The following is a 23,806-nucleotide window of genomic DNA, read 5'->3' on the forward strand; positions in this document are numbered from 1 at the left end:
AACAATACCTGACGTATAGGCTTGTGATGTTCCCTAAGTTGGTGCGTGGAAGGCGTTTAGAATAGCGCCTGGTGCAGAGCAAGCCCAGCAAAGTCTGGCTGTTGTGATTTGCGTCATTCCTTTGTTTGTTTGTTCATTCGTTCGGCAAACATCTAGTCTTGGACTTGCCACGTGCCAGACCCTGCTCCAAATGTGGCAGCACAGGAGTGAGCATCATGGCTGAGGTTTGTGGCTTCGTGAATCTTACGTGGGGGGGACACGTGGTAAAAGTAAACCACACACATCACTGTTTGTTTATCATTGTGGAGACTGTATAAAGTGGAGCGCAGGCCCAGCAAGAGAGCAGTGAGGCCCGCCGATCTGGGTGCCAGGCCGGGCCCTGCAGGCCTGTGCAGCACCCAGGGAGGTGGGAGGGAAGGAAGGGGCAGCTCTGGTCACTCTGTCCCCCTGGCACTTCCTCCACCGGGGACACGCCCGTCTTTAAGAAGCCTCTTTGCCGGGGGCAAGGAGCATCAGCTATCTGGTCCTGGCCATGGGCTCCGGTGCTCTGGTGGGGGCTGCGGCTGTCCCCTCTGCCTGCAGTGCCGCCTTCCCCGTGGTCCCAGAGGGTGAACTCCAGGGCCGCTGGGGATGGGGGCCCCTCTGCCGTGTGCATAGTTGCCAGATGAAGCCAGGAGACTGCCTGCCTGCGAGGAGCACCTGGGCGAGGGTGGGATGGGGGAAGGAGGGCTTCACTGAGGGCGGGGTACTGGCGGGAGACACAGTTTCCTGCAGGAAGAGCACATGGTGGTCGGCTCCCTAGGACCCCCAACATCAGACCTCTGAGTGGGTCCACCTGGATCTGCCTGGTGACACTGGCTCCTGTTGGGTGGCCTCGTGGGTGTCTGTAGACAGGTTGGCTTTGCCTTCTGCTTGGTCACTGTGGGCAGTGACTGAGCAAGGCCTGTGCGGGTGTTGGCACCGCTGTGCCTGGGGAGGATCGGGTGAGATCAGGAGCACTGAGTTGGCTTTACCCTGAGAGCTTTGTCCTGGGCTGTGTCCCTGCCTGTGACACGGGTGCCACGTGGCTGCCCCCTCTGGCTGGGAGCAGCATCAGGCAGCGGCCCAGGGGCCCTTGCTCCCATAGAGCCGCCTCTGCATTTGGCAGATGGGGCTGATGCTCGGGGAGGATGGAAGCTGCGGGGACGTTTCTGGGCAGCAGGACAAACAGGGAGGGGCGGGCGGAGAAGGGTGACCCCTGGGTGCTGCAGGCCTGCCGTGCCGAGCCCCCTCCCACGGCCGCCTTGGGGCTGCGATGAAGTGTGAACCCCCCTGGGGGGCGTCCCACCTGGGAGCAGGCTTCTCTCTGGGCGGTACCTCCCAGCCAGATGTGCGTCCCACCGCCCTGGTCCCGGCGAGCCGAAGACAGCGATCCCAGCCCTGGGGGCGGGGGGAGACTTTCTCACTTGGAGCAGAAGTCCGAAGCTGGCGCTGGTGACTTACAGTCCCCGTGAAGGCGTGTGGAAGAGGATGGGACTCCTGCCTCCCCGATTTAGAAGCACCGACCCCTGCCCCCCATCAACTCCTAGAACAGGTGGCCCAGCAGGCCCCTGGGGGGAAGGAGAGGGCAGCCCCATCACCGGCGGGACCAGCTGCCACCAGCCTGTGGGGACAAGGGCTCCCCACCAGGGACGCGGGCCTGGGCTCAGAATGGCGGCCTGCGGAGAGAAAGTGCCAAGGTTTCCTCTGGCTGGTCTGGACATCCTTGCAGGGTGATGACGGGCTGCTTCCACAGCCAGACAGCACGGGGGGTGCGCAACAACCTCAGGCCTGAGTGGGGGCGTCTGGGCCTCAGCTGTCCTCCAGTTGTGCAGCTGGCTGGTGGGCACTCATGGGCACAGCGGGTTCTTTTCAATCCGTCTCTACCAGCAGCGTCGTCGCTTCTGTCGTAACATAACAGCTCATTGAGATATAATCCCCATCCCATACAATTCACCCATTGAGCGTGTGCGGTGTGCGTCAGTGGCGCTTCTTCACAATGTTGAAACGCCGTCCTCGTCACCTAGCTCCAGAGCGTGTTCGTCACCCGAAAGGAAATCCCATAGGCCCCTGGCAGCCACGCATCTGCTCTCTGTCTCTATGGATTTGCCTCTTCTGGACATTCATTTAAATGGACTCATACCGTATGTGGCCTTTCACGTCTGGCTTCTTTCATTGTGCGTAATGTTTTCAAGGTTCATCTGTTGTAGCCTGTCAGGACATCAGTGCTTTTTTTTTTTAATTTTTTTTTTTTTTTTTTGGAGTATGGTCAATTTACAATGTTGTGTTCGTTTCTGGTGTACAGCAAAGAGATTCAGTTTTTACATAAATATATTCTTTAGCATATATATATGTTCTTTTTCAGATTCTTTTCCATTTTAGTTTATTACAGGGTATCGAATATAGTTCCCTGTGCTCTACGGTACGACCTTGTTGTTTATCTGTTTTATTTATAGCAGTTTGTATCTGCTAATCCCAAACTTCTAATTTATCCCTGCTTCCCTCCCCCACCCTTTCCCCTTTGGTAACCATAAATTTGTTTTCTATGTCTGTGGGTCTGTTTCTTTTTTGTAAATAAGTTAGGTCATTGTATCATTTTTTTAGATTCCATGTAAAAGTGATATCATGATATTTGTCTTTGTCTGACTTACTTCACTTAGTGTGATAATCTCTAGGTCCATCCACGTTGCTGCAAATGGCATTATTTCATTCTTTTCTTATGGCTGAGTAGTATTCCATTGTATACATATGCCACGTATCCTTTATTCATTCATCTAAGACATCAGTGCTTTTTTTTTTAACGTCTTTATTGGAGTATAATTGCTTTACATTGTTGTGTTAGTTTCTGCTGTATAACAAAGTGAATCAGCTATACATATAATTTATATCCCCATATCCCCTCCCTCTTGCGTCTCCCTCCCATCCTCCCTATCCCACCCCTCTAGGTGGTCACAAAGCACCGAGCTGATCTCCCTGTGCTATGCGGCTGCTTCCCACTAGCTATCTGTTTTACATTTGGTAGTGTATATATGTCCATGACACTCTCTCACTTCATCCCAGTTTACCCTTCCCCCTCCTCGTGTCCTTAAGTCCATTTGCATCTTTATTCCTGTCCTGCCCCTAGGTTCTTCAGAACCTTTTTTTTTTTTTTTTTTAGATTCCATATATATGTGTTAGCATACAGTATTTGTTTTTCTCTTTCTGACTTACTTCACTCTGTATGACAGATTCTAGGTCCATCCACCTCACTACAAATAACTCAATTTCATTTCTTTTTATAATAAATGAGTAATATTCCATTGTATATATGTACCGCATCTTCTTTCTCCATTCATCTGTCGATGGACACTTAGGTTGCTTCCATGTCCTGGCTATTGTAAATAGAGCTGCAGTGAACACTGTGGGACATGACTCTTTTTGAATTATGGTTTTCTCAGGGTATATGCCCAGTAGTGGGATTGCTTGGTCATATGATAGTTCTGTTTTTAGTTTTTTAAGGAACCTCCATACTGTTCTCCATAGTGGCTCTATCAATTTACTTTCCCACCAACAGTGTAGGAGAGTTCCCTTTTCTCCACACCCTCTCCAGCATTTATTTGTAGATTTTTTGGTGATGGCCACCCTGACCGGTGTAAGGTGATACCTCATTGCAGTTTTGATTTGTATTTCTCTAATTACATCAGTGCTTTTTATGGCTCATATTCCATTGTGTGGATTTACCACATTGTGTTTATCCTTTCATCCGTGGGTGGACCTTTTAGGTATTTCTCGAATAGCTACTTTGTGCCACTCCCTGGGCTAGGATTGGGGGTACCGCTGAGCGAGCCATGGCCTCGGGTTTGAGGAGCTTGTGGGGTAGGAGCTGGGGGGGAGTGCAGGGCAGGCTGGAGGGACCCGCAAAGGACCACGTGGAGCCAGGACGAGAACCCGAGGCCCCTGGTTCCTGGCCTCGAAGCCTTCAGGGGGGCGCCGCACCTCACTTTGACTGCAGGATGACCGTGTCACCTATTGTCCAAACCGCAGCCTTTCTGAGCACCACCTGGGTTCTGTTAATAATTAGGCTGGATACCAGAAAAATTGAAAGCAGGGACTCAAACAGACACATGTCCACCCATGTTCATAGCAGTATCATGCATCATAGTCAAAAGGTGGAAACCACTTAAGCATCCATGGACAGATGAATGGATAAACAAGTACTATTCAGACGTAAAAAGGAACGAAATTGTGACACAGGCTGCAACAGGGAGGAACCTCGAGGACATTATGCTCAGTGAAAGAAGCCCGACACGAAAGGACAAATACAGCATGACTCCACTTATATGAGGTTCCTAGTGGAGCCTGATTCACAGAGACAGAACGTAGAACAGAGGCTACGAGGGGAGGGGGGAGTTAGTGTTTGATGGGCTCAGAGCTTCTGTACAGGTTGATGAAGGCGTTGGAGGTGGGTAGTGGTGGCGGTTACATGCCATCCTGAATGTATTTAATGACGCGGACTCAAACACTTAACATGGTCAAAATGGTCAAGGTTGTATGTTGTGTCTGTTACTGCAGTAAAGAAAGTGATTAGGAAGTGGAGGGAGGGCTTAAACTGGCGTGTTAAGGTCACCCCCCCCCGACCCTAGGTGGTCACTTGGGCTTTTCTTCCCCAGAGGAGGGTGGTGCTGTGGTGGGCAGGGATGTTGCCCTGGGCCTGGGAGCCTGGGGAGAGAGCGGCTGACCCAGAGTGGCCGACCCGGTGGAGCAGGGGGTGAGGCTGCCCCAGGGGTCACCACCCCCACCGCAAACCTACATTCCCTCCTCAGAGTGTGGCTCTAGGAAGGAGGGGATATGGTGGTCCACACACCGCCCCCCCCACCGCCCCGCCATCCCCTTTCCCAAGGGGTTCCCAAGTAGGAGCAGTGAAAAGTAGCAGCAGCTCGTGCTGTGTGACCTTGGATAAGTTACTTAACTTCTCTGAGCCTGAGTTTTCCACATTTAAAGACCAGGGCTCCCTCTTGCTCTACTTGCCTGAAGTGAGAGTCACCTTGGACATAAATGTGAAACCTGTTATTTTTCTGTTAAGAACTTCCCTTTCCTATTAATAGCATTTGATGAAGTTTGGGTGTGAAACAAAAACAGGTAACAGGGCCATGGGGAAGAGGGTGAGGCCTCAGCCGCAGGCAGGTCACTGGAGGAGGTGGATTGGACATAGGTCTGGGGGGCGGGTCAGGAGGTGGCGTCTGGCCTTCGTGGAGGGTCTGCGGGCAGCCTGGGGCAGCACAGCCCTCCTCCCTGTCCCCCCCACCCCACGCTGAGGGGAGACTTCTAAGACCCCATTCGTTCAGGAGTATTGGTTGAGTGTCCCCTCCTTGTAGGTCTCTGGAGGCTCAGTGGGGATCCATACATGTCACTGCCATACTCACTGGAGCTCACGGTCTGTGGGGGGACATGGATATTAATCAAATATCGCAGAAGTGAATGTGAAGTTACAGGGCTGATTAAATTCAGTGAAGGTCTCAGGTTGGCCAGACCACTTCCAATGCATTTCAGAAAAAAATCACTCTGGGGACCTCAGTTTCCTCATTTGTACAATGAGTAGGTTGGACAAGAATTCTGTGCTGTCCAGTATAGTTGCCATATGCCATGTGTCATTCTTTATTTGAAGTTAATTAAAATTAAATAAAATAAAAAATTCTGATCCTCCGTTGGACCAGGTGCATTTCAAGCACGCCAGTCACATGTGAAAGCAGTTGGTGATTCTGCAAAAAATTAAACATACGATTACCATTTGAGCCAGCAATCCCACTTCTGGGTTTACACCCGAAAGGTTTGAAAGCAGGGTCTCGAGGAGATATTTGTACACCCATGTTCCCAGCAACACTATTCACAGGAGCTGAAACATAGAAGCAACCCAAGTATCCATCAAGGAATGAATGGGAAAGCAAACTGTGGTCCATCCATACAGTGGAATATTACTCAGCCTTCAAAAGGAAGGAGATCCTGACACGTGCTACAACATGGATGAACCTTGAGGGCATTAAGCTCAGTGAAACAAGCCAGTCAACAGAAAGACAAATACTGTATGACTCCACTTATATGGGCTACCCAGAGTAGTTAAATTCATAGAGACGGAAAGTAGAATGGGGACTGGGGAGTTCGTGCTTAATGAGGACAGTTTTAGTTTTGCAAGATGAGTTGGGAGCTTGGGTGCACAACATGAATGGACTTAACACTCCTGATCTGCACACTTAAAATTGGTTAAGATGGTACATTTTGTGTTATGTATATTTTATCACAATTTTTGAAAAGTCACACGTGGCTGCCACACTGGATGGTTATGGTGCTGGAGTCGCCGGTCTCCGCCGTCCCATCCAGCCGGCTGGAGCCCCCCGGGACCTGCAAGGGGTCGCGGACAGCGTCTCTGGGCGAGCTGGCCTGCCAGGGCCTCTACTCTCGCCCACGGGGTCCTGAAGGCAGACCCCAAAGCCTCCTGGCTGGGTGGGCATAGAGGGAGGGTCCCGTGTCTGCGGGCCATCGGGGTGGGCACAATTGGGGTTGCCCACCAGGGGGCCTCCCAGAGGAGGAGGGACCTTGCAGGAATGTACCCTCACCTGTGCAAAAGGCCAGGCCTTTCCCTCAGCGGGAGGGATGGTGCTTGTCATGTTTTTATGATTATTTCTCAAGCAGGGCCCTGGTGGGCAGGATGTTTGCTTTGGTTTGAGTTTCTGCAGTGGATGTTGGTGCCTGTGGAGGGGCCGGCTGGAGTCTCTCTCGCTCTGCTGCTCCCAGGGCCCGTGGAGGGAAGTGAGGGGGTTCAGGGGACGCCTCCCACCCCCCCGTGCTGCTCGGGAGGGGGCGAGGGATGGAGGGAGATGTAGGGGTGGGGTGGGGGGCTGGCCCAGTCCCGGGCAGAATGGCTCCCAGACCCGCAGACAGATGGAAGCAATTTTCAGTCACGTGGGGCAGGGCTGAACTGCCATCCTGAAAGACAAGGCCCCATGTCTGTCTCCAGGAAACAGCCCCAAAGCCACACGTTCAGGCCAGATGCAGCTCTGGTCTTTGTTTATTTAAAGATGCCGGAGCCCGGGGGCAGAGTGTTTCTGAAGAGCGAACAGAGGCACAGCCCTTCCGGGCCATGCAGGGAGGAGGCCCGCGAATATAGCGGTCGAACGGGGGTCCTTGCCTCCTGGGCCCTTCGCCTTTCCCCGGCCTAGGGCGGTAGTGGGGGTGGACCTGGAACCGAAGCCTCAAGCATCAGCCTGTTGTTAGGAGAGATGCGTGGGCCCCCTGGCAACCCCTGGCGCTTTTATATGCATTATGTTACTTGCTCAGCACCCCCGTCCTGTGAAGCAGGAATGGCTGTGCTTGGTCAAGGGCAGAGGAGATGGGGAAGTTGCTGGCTGACTTGAGGATGAACCAGCGACACCCCAATTTCTCGGATTTGTAAGCAAACGGTGCCCGTCATCTTTCCTGTCTTACTGGCCTGGGCCTGGGCGTGGGAGGAGAGGGTGCTGGCCCCCATCTCGGCTCCCTCTGACGCTCCTGAAGACACATGTGGCTGCAGAGGTGCGAGCCTGGGGACGGGGTAGAGTCTGGTTTTTTCCCCAGGAAGTGGAAAAGCAGTTTATCTGAAAGCTCAGCAGTGACCTTCCTGACCTGGCGACCTGTGTCCTGCTGCTTCCTGGGGCAGGGTCGGAGGGGGTGGGCAGGAGGGCATGTTTGGGAAGGCTGCTTGCCCACCCTGGCGGTGGGGCACGCCCCCTGGAGCATGGGGCACCCGGAGCCGATGCCCACGGAACCAACAGCCTTTCCCCAAGGGCTAGCGGGAGGGGCTCGCGGGGCTGGGGGAGGCATCTGGACTCACTGTGTGGTCGCTTCCCATGAGCTCAGGGTGCCCCAGGAGGAGAGACGGCGATCCTTCCTGGGAGGTAGGATGAAGCCGAAAATCCTTCTTAGTGGGAAGAGCTTGGACCCAAGGGGGCAGGGAAGGGGAGCTGGGGGGCCAGTCGGGGAGGGTGTGGCCTGGGCATGTGCCACGTCGGGGGCTCAGCGGGACGCGGCCAAAGTGCTCCAGCCGGACCCTGGTGGGGAACCTGCACCATCCTGAGCGCCCTGACCAGCCCTGCTGGCCGGGTGCACCTCAGGTCCCCACTGGGGGTCTTCTGGGTGGCATCCCCCCACCCCCAGACCTCCAACCTGGGCATGTGGATTCTTGAGGGCAGCCCGGGAGGAAAGGAGGAAGGCTCTAACCTATAGACCGCAGAAGCTTGAGATATTTCGAGCATCTCAGCCCCGGCTGCCTGTCCGCAGACATGAAAGCAAAACCTCCTCCTGGCCTGTGGGTGTGAGGCCCACAGGTGCTGGGCGGCCAGAGAGAAGACTGCCACCTGGATCCAGTCCAAGGGGGGGAGGCGGGGGCAGTGCCCCGGGTGCTGCCCAGGGCCCTCTCCTTCCTGCCATCTCCCAGGAACGCTGGGCCCGGAGGAGCTAGTTCTGCATCCAGGCCCTCCTGCCTCGAAAGAACGCCCCTCGTCCCAGCACTCCTGCCGCCCCAGGGCTATTGGCTGGTACCTGGGACTGAGCCAGTGCCGGCCCCCTCCATCCTTCCTTCAGAGGGCTGTCCTCTCCTTTGTCCTGGCTCATGGGTTCACCCAAACCCTGGCTGTTTGACCCCCAGGGCCCCTTCGGCCGTCAGGCTGCAGCAGGTGTTGGGGCCAAAGGTGAAGGAGATGGGGGGGGCCCACCTGGGTGCCCCGGGCAGGGCAGGAGGGTGGGGGGAAAAGAGCGCTCCCCGCCGTGCTCAGGCTAGTTCTCCTGGGTGCAGCTCAGGTGAGATAGAGGAGGGTTCAGGGGTCAGCCCTGCCCTGGAGCCTAGGGGAGGGCCCCAGCCTAGGCAGGGCTGGTGGCTTGAGAACTGGAGTGAGGCTCTGTGGGCCAAGCTGAGTGGCTGCAGGACAACGTGGGCCTCCGGCTGCAGCTCCGGGGCATTTCTCAGGGCTCTCCCGGGCAGCTGAGCCTCAGTTTCCCCGCCTGAGGATGTGGGGGCTTAGCAGACGCCTGCATGTGACCCCCTAACGCGCCCGCTCCTCGTCCCGCAGCCACCGAGGCAGCTCCCGGCGGCGCTGGCGACATGGCCGACACCCCCAGAGACGCCGGGCTCAAGCAGCCGCCCGCGCAGAGGAATGAGAAGGCCCCCGTGGACTTCGGCTACGTGGGGATCGACTCCATCCTGGAGCAGATGCGCAGGAAGGCCATGAAGCAGGGCTTCGAGTTCAACATCATGGTGGTCGGTGAGTGCCCAGTCCCCAGCACTGCTCAGAGCCACACGGGAAGCCTGTCCCCGGGCCAGCCACACGGGCTCTGGTGCATCTTCTCTTGTAAAACGGGGGCGACAGACCTGGCCTGCAGGACAGATTGCGAGTGGCGTCGTGTGTGTGTACGCGTGCCCGCCGGGAGCGTCTCAGCCTCCATCAGCTCTTCAGCAGGGCCTCTGCCCATTACATTAAGAACCCCGGAGACAGCTCGGCCCCGGGCCGGGCAGGGGCTCAGGAGACGACACCTGTCTGACCAGTGGCCTCCGCCTTCTGCTTTTACCTTCTGCTGAGGCATCCCCATCGCTGTGGCTCAAGCCCTGGGTGGGCTGACCCCCGCACCCAGCAGGCCTGGCTGGAGGCTCCCCTGTGCCCTCTGCAGAGCTGGATGGATGGTCACGGGGAGGGGGTGGTCATTGATCAGCCCGGCCCAGACAGGGTTGGGGGGCTAGGCTGGGGGAACAGTGGGCAGCCCTTGTTCCCGAAGACTCTCAGGTCCTGTTCAGTCCTCACAGTAACCCTGTGAAGGGAGCGCCCATTTTACAGGCAGACATGAGGCCCAGAGAGGGCATGATGAGGTCATTCAGCTCACAATCCGGGCTCCACGCCTCCACCCTCCTTCCCACAGCAGTGCCCCCGCAGAAGATGCAGCCGGGGTGGAAGGGCGCCTGTGGGGGGGTCCGCAGACAGGGGGAGAATCCCAGCCTTGCCCCTGCTAAGCTGCCTGATTCTTGCCCAGACTTCCCTGGGGTTTCTATCAGCCTCAGTTTCCTCATCCATAAAATGGGATAGTCCTGGGGCAAATGGGAGAACGTGTTCGGCCCCTGGCACGGTCAGGGGCACTCAAGAAGATTTCAGAAGCAATTATGAGGATGGTGGTAATAAAAATAATAATAATTACAGGATAAACTTTAAAATATCCTGGGTGGCATCTCCCAGGTGTCAGGGGCCATGGCTGGAATATTTGATGTAGCCCCTGGCCTGAGCTTGGTGGGGACACAAAACCATTGGGCAGAAGGGGAGATGGATGAGGAGGAGGGCCAGTCCTCGGGCTGGTAAACAGCTCAGGCCAGGGATTACCGACGCCACCCTCTGGGGGATCCACACTTTTCCTTGAAAGGCTATCAAAGTTGAAAAATCAGTGTGATTTAATTTTTAAAAATAACGTTGGTTACCATGGCCTAACGCCAGCTCGGCGCAGAGGCAAAACGATGGGGCCCCAAGTCTGGAGTGTGTGAGCCTGTGTGCATGCGTGTGCGGGTGCGTGCATGTGTGTGCACGTGTGTGTGCGTGTGTGTGCACGTGTGCATGGTACTGAGGTGTGCCTGGTTCATAGGAGGCATCTTATAAGTGTCAGTGGCCATTGCCGCTCTTAACCCCGGAGGTGGAAGGTCCTGGCTGGGGCCCTGGAGCTGGGCTGCTGCTTCTAATCCTCAGTCTGGACTTGGCCTCAGTTTTTCTCATCTGTCTGATGGGCTAATGACAGCACCTGGTTGTGAGGGTTAAACTGCCGCTCTTAGGACAGTGCCTGGCGCACGGCGAGGTCTGCGTGGGTGGGACGTCGTGGGTCAGCAGCCGCGAGGCGGACCCTAGATTCAGGGTGACTTAGAGCAGGAGGGGCCTTCCAGTCATGACTGAGTCCAGGTCCCCTCCCTGTTGTGCCCTCTGCCCTCGTCCCTCTTGCTGTAGGAGGGGACTGTGGGTGACGTGAGGTTTGGGCTCAGCCAGGCCAGAATCTCTTCTGGGGCCACACCAGGGGGCGGCTGATGCCCCGGGGGCTCACTGGCCCCTCGGCCCCTCAGCTGCCAGGTCTGTTGATGTGGGCACTGGTCAGCGCTGTCCCTGCCCTTGGCAGTGAGGCACAGCTGCCCACCATCCGGGGGCCCGGTCAGGCCTCCTGTACCAGGAAGAACTGCAGCAGTGGCCTTTTTTGGAGCCTGGCGGTCACTTGGCTGCAGGCTGTGTGTGCTGAGTGTGCCGACTCTTCAACCGAGATGATCCTGGGAGGCGGGGAGCCCGGCCCCCGGGGCTTTGGACTGGAGCCCCACAGTGTGGGCAGCCTGGCCCTGGGGGATGCAGACCCTCCAGCCTGAGGTCCCAGGGTGGGGGGCTCTGTAGGGCTTTTCCTTCAAACCCCACGTCGATCCCAGTATGCCCAACAGCTAAGGGTGGAGCTGCACTGGAGGGGCCAGCCCCCCACTTTGCCTCCCCAACAGTGTCCTGCATCTCAGCTCCTCCCGGGCACCCCAGGACCTCGCGTGGGGCAGTTTGGCCATCCCTGTGGTCAGAAGGCGAGGGGTCCGTGTCCTGCTCTGCCACAACGCACTGTGAGGGCTCGGCCACCACCCGGGCACCCTCCTGCCTCCTGACCTCCCCCTGACCCACCCCCAACCAAGGTGTGCTGGGGGGCGATGCCCAGGCATCACTGCATCGCGGGCCCGTGACCTGCCCTCTCTGGAGCGCCACGCCAGCCAGCCCCGTTCTCTCCCCAGGGCAGAGCGGCTTGGGAAAGTCCACCTTGATCAACACCCTCTTCAAATCCAAGATCAGCCGGAAGTCAGTGCAGCCCACCTCGGAGGAACGCATCCCTAAGACCATTGAGATCAAGTCCATCACACACGGTGAGTGCCGGGCGGGGCCTGGGGGGAGGGATGCCAAGTCAGGGACCTCAGGTCCCCTGAGCTGGTGACTCTCGGCAACACCTCTGGGCACGTTGAGACTCAGGGTGAAGGGTGAGGGGTCGGGGCTGCTCTCCGGGACCCCTGCAGGCCCTGGTCAGAGCCCCCTGGAGATAGCTGAGTTTTCCACCCAAAATCATGGGCAGGGGGTGCCCAGGATAAGGGTCATCAGCTCTGCTGGACTTCCCTGCTGCAGGCTGGCATCTCCCTGGCAGCACCCTGGGGGCACCCCAAGTGGGCTTCTTTGGGGCAGGGTGGTCAGGGAGCCTGGCTGGAGTGTCTGTACGGGTCCTGGGTCTCCCCCTGAGCTCGATGGGGCTGGGATTCTGTGCAGATATCGAGGAGAAGGGCGTCCGCATGAAGCTGACGGTCATCGACACGCCGGGGTTCGGGGACCACATCAACAATGAGAACTGGTGAGGGGCTCCGGGGGCCACTTCCCTGGGTGGAAGAGCCCTAACGGGGCTGCTGGGAATCTTGCCCCTCCCCCCGACCCCTGAGGTCAAAGGTCAGCATGGGAGGCTAGTGCGGGTCTCTGCTCTGCTCAGAATGTCAGACGCCTCCACACGTGTACGGGCGTTGGGCTGGGACTTGGGGAATTACGGACCTGTGGGTGGGGACGGGGGCCTGCCCCCCAGCTCAGGTGGTGGGGGTCCCGCGTGCAGGCTGACTGGGGCCTCTCCATGCAGCTGGCAGCCCATCATGAAGTTCATCAACGACCAGTACGAGAAGTACCTGCAGGAGGAGGTCAACATCAACCGGAAGAAGCGCATCCCAGACACGCGCGTCCACTGCTGCCTGTACTTCATCCCCGCCACCGGCCACGCGTAGGTGCACACAGCCGAGGCCTGGGGCTGGTCTGCCCTGAGTGCAGAAGGGCTGGGCGGGCCGTGGTCAGCAGCCTGTGTGCCCCAGTCTCCCTCTGCCCCCAAACCACGTCCCACCCACTTGTGCACCCTGCAGCTTGCCTGGGAGGCTGGAGGACCAGGCGGGCCCAGGATGGTTCGGGGCCTGGACCTGCCTTCTCAGGCCAGCCATCCTGGTAGGCCTGGCAGGCGGGTTAAGACTCCGGCTGTGTGTCCTTAGCACCTACCCGCTCTTCCAGGGTGGCTGTCGGTCCCTAAGGGGGGTGATGACGATGTGATAACAGTCCCCGGCGGGGACCACCAGGAGGGTTTAAAGCACAGAGAACGGGCTTGGCCCCTGGCAGGGCTGGATAAGGGCTGTCGGTCGAGGCCACCTTGGTGAGAGCTGTTTTCTCCTGCGGGTTCTGTCTGCAGCTAGAGGTGCACGCACAGGTCAGCGAGGCTGGCCTGCGGTGGGTGCCCCGGAGCAGGGGTTGGGGGGGGTCTCCTTGCCTCCTTTGAGCAGGGGTGGTCTCCCCTGTGAGGGCAGCTGGGCTCTTGATGGCCTCATAGACCTTTTGTCCTTGGCTCCCTGTGGCTCTGTCTGTGCCGGATACCTTAGTGCCTTTCTGCCCGCTGGTGGACACCCTCGGGCTTGTCCTGAGTCAGGACGTGGGGAGGAGGTGGACCCAGCACCCAGAGAACAGCAGGAGCAGTGGGGTGGGGAGGCAGCGTGGGTGGATGGAGAGGGAGAGCTGGGGCCCGGCGTCCTGCTGGTCACCACGGCCTGAGGCTCTGGCTCTTTCTGGCTGTTCTACCCTCGGTTCTACTCGGAGCAGGGAGCCCAGGGGTTGGGGGCCTCAGCCCCGCAGGCACGTCCAGGAAGGAGCCCGGCAGGAGGTGGCAGGCCTCGGCTGGGGCCTCTGTGGGAAACCAGGCCAAGTCCCCGAGCTGCCCGCAGCGAGGGTCAGCTCAGGGGCGAGGAGGCCCGGCACCAGAGCAGGGACCGTGGCCGAGCCTCTCCCTCTGGGGGACAGCGGGCTCAGCCGTGGGCCCCATGGCAGCTGGTCCAGCTGGTCTAGGCTTTGCTCCACCGAGGCCGACGCTGGGAAGCAGAGCCGGCCGGCGAGCTGAGGGTGGGCACCGCTGCTTCCGCAGGGACCCAGCTGGGCGCTGTGCCGTCCCCTCCCTCGGGTCCCGGGCCCGTGGGGCTGGGGTGGCCCCTCGCCCCCCTCGTTCGGACTTCCTCCTGGAACCCGCCTCAGCCCCACCCCATGTCTGCGACTGACTGAGCCTTGACGGGGGAGGAGAGCGGACCAGCTCTGCTCCTGGTGGGAACGTGGTGCCCGCCATTCGGGGGTCCTGCGGCCCTGCCCACACACCTGCTGAGCAGAGGTTTCGAGTCGGTGGGGGGCAGGGAGGGGCTGGAGGGTAATAAGCCTCTCTCCACGTCAGATCTCAGGCGCACTGGAGCCTGTGGGCGGGGGGCTGGGACCGCCCCAGAGAGCAGCCTCCCAGCCCCTCCCAGGAGGTGGGGCCGAGTGAGCTCCCATCCCTCCTTCCTCTCCCCCGTAGCGAGGACCCACGGCACGATGGCCACCTGAGCCGGGGTCAGGGGCAGCACTTCTCCGAGTGGACACACTGGGGGCTTTGGGAGCTTGTGTACGAGGGTGCTTGGAGCAGGCCTGCCCCTCCGCCCCCTGCTGCCCGGGCTCAGTGTGTCCCAGGAGCCCTTTTCCTTCTTCTGTCCCTCACTCCTGGCTTGGCTGGAGCCCTCAGCCCACAGCCTTGACCTTGTCGGCGTGCACCCACCTGGGAGCCCCTGCAGGCACCCCAGGGGCCTCCCTCAGCTCCATCCAGGCTGGAGTAGGCCCCCCTCCCTCGTTCCTGCCCCCAGTTCCCACGTCCCTCCAGCCACACCCTCACCCATGTCCTTCCGCTCCAGCCTCAGGCCCCTGGACATCGAGTTCATGAAGCGCCTGAGCAAAGTGGTCAACATCGTCCCGGTCATCGCCAAGGCTGACACGCTGACCCTGGAGGAGAGGGTCTACTTCAAACAGCGGGTAGGGCTCCATCTCCGCCCAGCTCCCTGGCCCCCTGCCCCTCTGTGGGAGCGAGGCGGGTGAGGGGCCATCAGACAAAGCATGCCACGTTTTTATTAGATGGAAGAGATGGTCCGAAAGGGACGGTCTCCGCTAGGGGACAGCTGGCTGCTTTCTTCTCTGCCACTGTCCCGCTTTGGGCTGCTGTCTGGGCAGGAGGGTGAGCCCAGGGCCGCTTCTTCCTAACAGGGCCGCACGTCAGAACCACCTGGGGAACTTGAAAAACCCAGGTGCCCGGGCCCCCGCAGAGCCTCCGCCTCAGTGGGCGTGAGCAAGGAGGCCCCTCAGTGTAATCCCCAAAGCTCCGCCCTCCCCCCCCCCCCCCACAAACCGCCCCACGGGCCTCCGCTCACAGCCCAGGTGCCAGGGATTTTCCCAGCATGCTCAGGGGAGGACAGTGCCCTAGTAATGGGTGCGTCTGGAGGAAAAAGGAACGAGAAAGCTCCCAAAGCTGCACACAGGCATTTGCGCTCAGGGCAGAAATGACAGCTGTTCACCGGGATGTTATCACTGAACATCACCCATATGGGTAACTGTCGCTGCAGAGGGTGGTGACGGTTTAACACAAGCAGGTGCACCTGTGCAGGATGGTGAGCTGCAGGGAGAGGCTTTCCAGGTAGAGCTCAGGGAGGGGAGGACTCGGCAAGCCTGAGTGATTTTCTTGGGGGTGTGATGAGCTGGAGGACAAGGACAGGGAGATACCCGGGACAGAGACCCGGGTCCCTTGGGCGGCTGCGGCCTCCGCTCCTGGCAGGCAGGTCTGCAGCTGCCCCTCCTCCACTCGGGAGGCACAAGAACTGGAGAGTAGCAGGGTCACCAGCCCCCCAGAGCCCACCCCTGATCCCGAGCCTGGGGCCACTCACTTCGTGGAGGCTGTGGCATGAGCAGATGCCCCAAAGCTGGGTTTGTCCTGCTTGCTGCGTGGACGGTGCCCGCATCTCTCCCCTCTGGACCCCCAGATCACCGCAGACCTGCTGTCCAACGGCATCGACGTGTACCCCCAGAAGGAGTTTGACGAGGACTCAGAGGACCGGCTGGTGAACGAGAAATTCCGAGTAAGTGGACCGACCAGGATGCCGTTCCCAGAGGCCTCTCACTTCCTGCTAGAGGACATGGGTGGGGGTCTTCCCGCCCCCTCCAGGGCGTCTGGGGAAACGAGTGGGAAGGGCTTGAGCCATGAGAACGCGATGTTCTGGGCTAGGAGGAGTCGGTGCCAGTGTCCACATGCAACCTTCTCAGGCCAAGGGTCTTAGTGCTGGGGGCCTGGACTCCGGGCAGCTCCACCCAGGGGCCCAGGGAGTGGACTGGCCTTTGCACGCTCGCGTGACCAATGCTGCCTGCCCTTCCCCCAGGAAATGATCCCGTTCGCCGTGGTGGGCAGTGACCATGAGTACCAAGTGAACGGGAAGAGGATCCTTGGAAGGAAAACCAAATGGGGCACCATTGAAGGTAATCGCTGAGCTGATGTCTGGGGCCTCCAGACAGGTCAGAATAGAAGCTGCTTCTGCTGACTGGGAGCTGCGTTCATCTATTGCATTGCCCACCTAGCCATGGCGAGGGGTCCCATGGTTCCCGCTCGGCTGGGGGGAAATGAGGGGGCAAGTGGCTCGTCTGGGACCCACAGCCGTTAGCTGACGGAGCTGCGCCTCCACTCCCATCTCCCATGGGCGGGGAAATATCCAGGGAGGAAGGAGGTATGACGGGCACTGTCAAGTTCTATGTCCTGGTGCTGGGGTTTCACAGGCGTGCTGTGTGACCCTGGACAAATCACCCCGCTTCTCTGGGCCTAGGAAAGGGCTGGGCTATAGCTCTGTCCAGCTGAGAACCAGATGCCCTCCCCACTTCCCACCCCCAGAAGTTCCTGGGACCCCCATCTTAGTGTTCTGGGGCTGCTCTGACAAACCAGCACAGTCTGGGTGGCTTAAAACAGAAGTTTATCCTCAGAGTTCTGGAGGCCCTGAGGGAGAATCTGTTCCCTGCCGCCCTCCTGGTAGCTGCCCGCTGTCCTTGGCATCCCTTGGCTTGTAGACATGTCACTGCAATCTCTGCTCTGTCTTCACACAGCCTTCCTCTGTGTGCCTGTGTCTTTCTTTCCCTCTTCTTATAAGAACACTTGTCACTGGCCTTAGGGCCCACCCTAAATCCAGGATGACCCCCTCTTGAGATCCTTACTTTAATTATACCTTCAAAGACTTTTTCCAAATAGGGTCCCATTCACAAATGCCCAGGGTTGGGAGTTGGACGTTGTTTGGGGGACACAATCCAACCTACTACGGTGGCCATGACCCTGGGTGGGGTGGACCTGGGCATTTCTTTACCCCCCCCCCCCCCGACTCTGTTCTGTTGTCCCTCTTTAGAACAGAGTAGAATAGGCCACTTTGCTCCTTGTTCACTTGGCTGAAAGGCCCAGCGTAGAGAAGAAGCAGAAAATCCAGCAGTTGCTTTCAGCTCCAGCTGCTGCCACCCCAACCCATGCCCAGCTCACGACCTTGGGCATGTCCCTTCATCCCCCAGGGCCCCTGTTTTCACCATCCATAAAGTGGGTACCATGTGCCAAGAGTTTAATAAAATGAGAGAATGTCTCAGAGACCATTGGAGCTTTTGGGGAAGCAGATACTTTTAAGTAACTGATATAATGGAGCATTCCCAGGCTGGCTCATTTTTCCTGGATTAATTGTTAAGTTCCTTTGCCTCCCTGACCCACCTGGGCAGTCTCAATTAGGCTTCACCCTGGGCTCATCCCGCCTTGGCTCCACCTCTTCCATTTCCTCTCTTCCTGAAATCTTGCTGTTTAGGAACCTTTTTGTGAAGGTATGTTTTGGAGGGTGGAGAAGTTCAGGATAAGAAAGGGCCAAATGGTGGGGGTGGGGGTGGGGGGACTTCCCTGGTGGTCCAGTAGTTCTCTGCGCTTCCACTGCAGGGTGCTCAGGTTCGATCCCTGGTCGGGGAACCAAGATCCCGCACGCAGCCCAAAAAAATTAAAAAAAAAAAAAAAAAAAAGGGCGGGCCAGTGGGGACCTGGGAGGGGCAGGGAAGAGCAGCCTGGCAGCTGACAGGCCTCTGCTGCCCCCTGGTGGCCAACTAGGGCCCTGCAGGCAGCCGGTAAAGGAAATTGTCAGGAAATGAGCGAGGCTGGTTTTCTGTGTCCCCCTCTCCTGCTCTGGCCCGGATACCACGCATTGAATGACCTGTGCGTTGTTGTGGTGCCACCAGCTCACGTTAAGGGTGGTGATGAGAAACAGCCCCATGGAACCTGTAAAGACAGTGGTGGGGTGGTGGTTCTCACATCCCAGCAGCCTTCATGAGGCCCTGGAGGGAATTTCTGCCCTATCTTAGAATAGTTGAACTTCCCCAGGACCTGGTGGACTTTTTTTTTTTTTTTTAATCTCTGGGATCTTGTGAATTGGGAGCTGACCAGAGAGCCGGCCACTCTGTGCTGGCCCTCAGCCAGAGTTATTAAGTGCTTCTCCTCATCCCCACCCCCACCAGTCCTAGTTCTTTGTTCTTCCTCCGACTTGGTGTATGTACACCAGCGTCCTGAGGTACTTTACTCATCCTTAGAAGCCTTCTGAAATGTTTCAAGAGGTAGGCTGGGGTCATAAAGCACACAATTAACTCATTTAATTCTCTCATGTCCCTGAGAGGTGGTGGCATTATTATCCCCATTTTACAGATGAGGAAACTGAGGGTCAGAGAGGCCAGAATAACTTAACCTAAGCCAGGAAGCGGCAGAAACGCACTCACTCCAGGTTCGGAGCTCTGTTCTTCCCACCAGCTCTCACTGCTTCTCCAAGTTAGATTAAAAGGCTGCGTGAGAGTCAGCCGGCAGAAGGTTCTAGTGTGGGCACAGCCCTGTAGGGGTGGGGGGTGTGGGAGAAAGGAGGGCAGGGGTGTGGAGGGCAGAGCCCAGGCAAGAGGCAAGTGAAATCCAATCAGGAGCACTGGAGGCCCTGCGTGCTGGCTCATCAACCCTTTAAGCTTCAGAAAGACCCTGCTGCTCTGGGATGGGGAAGCCTGGACCAGGGAGCCAGGCCTCACGGACTGTGGAACCCGGGCAGACCTCTTTCGCTCTCTGAGCCCCATCTCCCTACAACCACAGAAGAGGGAACCTTAGTCGCTATCCTGTAGGGTGTGTGAAGGTCGGATTAAGTCCCCCGGGCTGGACGCCTCCACAGAATAGCAGAGAATAGCCTCTCCTTCTGCCTTCTCCGCCCACCTCCCTCAGTCCAGGTGATGCCACTCACCACCCTTTAAAAGGTGTGCTAGTACCTGCTGACCACACAGCAGGCAGAGTGTTCCCACGTAGTTCTGGAGTGTGGCAGTAACTGCCACCAGCTTCAGCCCCAAGGCATTACCTGCCTGCTCCAGGGTGCCCGTGGGGACCTGGGGACCCCTCCCTGCCCTCTTCCCGCGTCCCCAGAGCTGTCCGCTGCTCTGCGGCTTGTCAGTCTGGGAGGCTCTTGTGTGTCCTCGTGTGCACCTCCCCAGGCAGCGTACGGCTCAGTTATGCTGGTTCTTGAGCTCAGTGTAAACACTCACCCCCGGTGCCTGGTCTCTGTACACGGGTGTCCTTGTGTGTGTCCTGAGCACGTGGGGGAGAAGTCCCAGCCCTGATTCCTGCCTCATTCCGTTCCCAGCCCCCCTCTCGTCTTCAGGTCTCCCCTGGGGCATCCCCCGGTCCCCCCGGCATAGCAGCCGCCCCACCGCCACTGCCTTCTTAGCCTAGCGCTCTCCCCCGCGGCCGTCTTGGCCGGGTGACGGTGCCATCTCCCTGCTAGAGCAGAACCCTCCAGAGGGCAGGAGCCAAGGTGCCCACTGCTCACCTGTGCGCGGTGGACCCCTCCTCCGCTTGCCTGCCCAGCACTGGGGGAAAGGGGCTTTGCCTGACGTTAAAGCCCCTTCTGTCTCTCCGCAGTCGAGAACACCACGCATTGTGAGTTTGCTTACCTGCGGGACCTCCTCATCAGGTGAGAGCCGGGCTGGTGCTGACAGCGCCGGAGGGGCCTCCGTCAGGGCCGAGGGAGGGGTGGGACCGGGCGGAGGTCTTGAGCAGCAGTCGGCACGCCCCACCTATCTGCCTGCCTTCCCGGGAGGGACCTCGGAGGCCCATTTTTTCTAAAACACCTTCTTGGAAATGAAGCAAGAAGTGAAAATCCTTTCTACTTCTACTTGAAAAGGGTTGAGTCTGCATCACGGCAGCCTGAGCCCATTAGATTCAGGGCCCCCGGAGGTCTCGTACGCTGGACGTGTGTTGGGGGTCCCCAGCTCCCATCCCAGCGTCCTCTGACCTGGGAGGCCCCTCTTCAGTTTCCTTGAGCCCAGGCAAGGAGTAGCCCATCCTCCGCCCATTCGCGAGGGTGCCAGGTGGGTGGGTCTGGGCCTGGGCAGGTGAACAGAGAAGGTAGGGGCTCCCACCAGGGTACCAGGGGCTCCCAACTTCTCAGCCAGCAGGATGGATGCTAGGGGCAATGTCAATAGGAGGGACGGGACCATCTCTCGTGGCCTCCAGGTTGGGGGGCTCTGGCTTCCAGGAGCAGCCCTGCCATGCTGGAAAGCCTGGCTGAGGAAGGACGCCCACCTTGGGCCCTTTCCAAATCTCCTGCTGAGCTGCAGAGAAGGGAAGGTTGAACACAGGACTAGCGGGGTGCCAGCGCCCCCAACCCCGGCCGCCTGCCGCAAGCCGCTGCCCCTTACCTGCCAGCACACCTGGCTGCCGGCCTGGCTCTTCTAAACTGGAGCAAGGACACTCCAGCCCTGCGCACTGCCCGGGGGCCTCTGCACTCAGCGCCTGTCCCTGGACTGGCCACTGGGTTGGCACAGAGAAAGGGGGACATGTTAGAACACTTGGTCCCGAGAGCAGCTGGGGTTGCCCTGGAGACCCCACACACACACCCCTGCCCAGGCTTGGTCTATCTTGGTGGGGCTAAAGCGCCCCACTGGGGGACCCCCGGGAGCCAAGCAGTGGGGATTGGGGGTGTGGAGGGCAGGCCGAGTGAGCGGGCCAGCCTCCTGCCCTCGCCCGTGGCCCTCCTTGAGACGCCCCCCCGGCCCCTCCCAGGACACACATGCAGAACATAAAGGACATCACCAGCACCATCCACTTCGAAGCCTATCGCGTGAAGCGTCTGCACGAGGGCAGCAGCGCGGTGGCCAACGGCGTCGAGGAGAAGGCGCCAGAAGCCCAGGAGATGTAGACACCGCCTGTCCCGGGACCCCGCCCCGAGTCTTTTCCGTCTCCCCCCACCCTCCCCCCACCCACCTGCCCCGTTTTATTTTATATAATTTTCTCCATGTGTCCTCCATCTCCGCCCCTTTACACCTGCCAAGTAACAAGATGACGAGTGCCCTCTGAGTATGTTTGTTATTAGCCCGCTGACTACGGGGACCCGGGCTGGGGGGTCCTCGGAGTGGAGGCCGGCTCTCTGGCCGTCCCTGAGGTCCAGGAGGGGCGGGAGGACCACTGACTCAGTCCTGACCCTGCCCCGGGGCCAGAGGAGTGGCCTCCAGCTCTTGGTGCCCCTCGGACACAGCCTCTGCGGCGTGGCAGAGTGGTGCCCGTGGGAGGATGGAGCCATCCTCGTGGACCTGGAGCCCCTGCCTGCCCCTGCCTCCCCACACGGCCCTGGCCGTAACTCAGAGCACCCCACCCCGCCCCTAGGGGAGAGCAGTTCATTCCATGAGACCCAAGTTGCCAATTGCTTAGATGCGGCGAGGCCATTGGCTGCTGCCCGCCCACCTGCCTGCAAGCCTGTCCTGGAGCAGGAAGTGCCTTTATCTCAGCCGTCCTCGCGAGCCAGCAGCTCTGCCCCGCTGTCCCCTTGGACGAGAAATTGGGACAAGTTGGAGAGAGGGAGGTGTGTCTTCATCTCCCCTCGTGTCCCACCACCCTCCCCCCACCCCCGGGATCTGATTGCGGATTCACAGGAAGGGAAAAGATGCACCCCAGCCGCCTGGTTTTTGGGAAGGTCCAAGTGAGTGAATCAGGAGCAGGAGCTAAGGGAGGAAGTGCTGGCAGGTGCCCGAAGGAAGGGGGGTGCCGTGTGGACCATGGCTGGGGACGCTCAGAGTGGCCCTTGTGGCCTTGGTGGCTGCCCTGCCCCACCCCGTGTGACTGGGGAAGCCTGTGTCTGTCTGTCTGTTTAGACATCCATTGGGCCCAAGATGCTCTGGTTAAGTGAATGCACCCCAGATGCACACTCGGCCCTCGCAGCCCAGGCCGTGCTGATGCCACCACCAGGGAGGTGGAAGGCCAGGGAAGCCTGACTTTGTGTTGCCCTAAGTTTGCCTGGGCCTCTGTTCACCCCCCGCCCCACCCTGGAGCCCATCATAACGACCCCCAGAGAGGGATTGGCCAGGGGTCAGGTGTGCACGGCCCACTGTTGGGCTGCAGAGCGGGCTTCACGTCTGCACGGCTCAGGCCTGTGAGATTAGACACGGGGAGATGCACGGCCGTCCGCAGACCCCTGGCTTGGTGAGAAGTGTGGTGGGAGGGGTGGGTGCAGACTGACCTGGCACGTGCGTGTGTGTGCACGCGTGTGCGTGCGTGCGAGTGTCATCGCTTTGCGTGTTTGCTCCCTCCCCACCCAAGAGAGGAAGGACCCCTTAGCGAAACAGTTTACTTGCCGACTTGCCATTTTTGCCAAAACCAAGATGTTGAAGGACGCGTCTGTCTCCAGCGTCGGGGTCCCAGCCTCCGTCCCGGGATGCCTTCGCTTTCCTCCTCTGTAGCCAGATTTTGAAACATTGTTAGTTTCCCTGGGATCTGTTCCACAGTGGCCTTTCGCTATGTGCCTCTTGAGAAATTCGTCTCTTTTTGTATAAATAACAAAGTGTTGAAAATGTATTTCCTGAAATAAATGTTCCAAATGCAAACCCGGAAGACTCTGGAGTGGGGAATTTTTTCTCTTTTCTGACCCCGGAAGTGCAGATGAGAGTGAAGATAGCATGAAAGTGATCACTGGGGAACTGTTGAATCTCCTTTGAGGGGGGAAGAAAGGTTTCAGGGACTTAGAAGCACTGATTTAAGGGGATGATTGAAAAGAGAACAGAGAATCTTAATTTATTCATTACAAGGAGGCTTTGCAGGGTTTCCACAGGGTAGTGCTGCTTAGAAGTGAGCTGCTTCTATTACTGTATCCCTGGAAATGTTTTTCTTCTTAGAATTGAAATCTGTTGCAGTGAGCTCTATGAGCTGGTCGATATTTGACAATAATTTCATACCAATTTATTCCAAGAGAACTTGGCCCCCAAAAGACTAGAATATAAGAGGCTGCCATGCGAGGTTTTCTCTGCGTCCCAAGAGCCGGGGAGTGAGGCCGGGGGTCCGGGTCCAGATTCTTAGCCGTGCGCAGGCCTCACCAGCCCCTTTCTCCCTCGTGGCGGGGTGGCCTGGGGCTGCCGTCACAAATCACCACAAACTGGGGGGCTTAAAGCAACAGAAATGGATTCTCTCATAGTCTGGTGGCCAGACGTCCAAGGTCATGATGTGGGCAGGGCCTTCCTGCCTCTTCCAGCTTCAGTGGCTGCATCACTCCAATCTCTGCCTCCGTCTTCACGGGACCTCTGTGTCTCTTTCTGTCTCTCATTGGATCTCGGGCCCACCCTAATCCCGGGTGACCTCATCTCGGTCCTTATCTTAACATCTGCAAAGACGCTGTCTCCGAATAAGGCCGCATTCTGAGGTTCCAAGTGGACATGAATTTGGGGAGTCAGGGGTCACTGTTCAACCCACGATACCCCCCATGCCTGCCCCCACCCCGTCTCAGGCTTCAGGACAAGGCAGGCAGCCGAGGTGGGGAGCAGGAAAGCCCTGAATTGGGACTCTGGTGACTTGGGCTCGAGGCTCTGCCACCAGCAAGTCGGGTGGCCTCAGG

General features: G+C 58.5%; 1 protein-coding gene across 9 annotated transcripts in view; it reads left to right on the plus strand.

The window, feature by feature from the left end:
• SEPTIN9 (septin 9) overlaps window positions 1-22,805 on the plus strand; it is a 195,344-nt gene extending 172,539 nt beyond the window's left edge. For all 9 annotated transcript variants that reach the window (XM_059908647.1, XM_059908648.1, XM_059908652.1 and 6 more), the window contains 9 exons: window positions 9,096-9,287; window positions 11,801-11,929; window positions 12,321-12,402; window positions 12,676-12,813; window positions 14,777-14,894; window positions 15,893-15,988; window positions 16,286-16,382; window positions 19,849-19,900; window positions 20,992-22,805. In XM_059908647.1, the coding sequence (XP_059764630.1) occupies window positions 9,096-9,287; window positions 11,801-11,929; window positions 12,321-12,402; window positions 12,676-12,813; window positions 14,777-14,894; window positions 15,893-15,988; window positions 16,286-16,382; window positions 19,849-19,900; window positions 20,992-21,127 (1,040 nt within the window). In that variant the 3' untranslated portion in view covers window positions 21,128-22,805. The remainder of the gene's footprint in view (window positions 1-9,095; window positions 9,288-11,800; window positions 11,930-12,320; window positions 12,403-12,675; window positions 12,814-14,776; window positions 14,895-15,892; window positions 15,989-16,285; window positions 16,383-19,848; window positions 19,901-20,991) is intronic.
• Window positions 22,806-23,806: the final 1,001 nt, after the last annotated feature.

The sequence above is a fragment of the Balaenoptera ricei genome, chromosome 20, assembly GCF_028023285.1.
Source record: "Balaenoptera ricei isolate mBalRic1 chromosome 20, mBalRic1.hap2, whole genome shotgun sequence".
Lineage (NCBI taxonomy): Eukaryota > Metazoa > Chordata > Mammalia > Artiodactyla > Balaenopteridae > Balaenoptera > Balaenoptera ricei.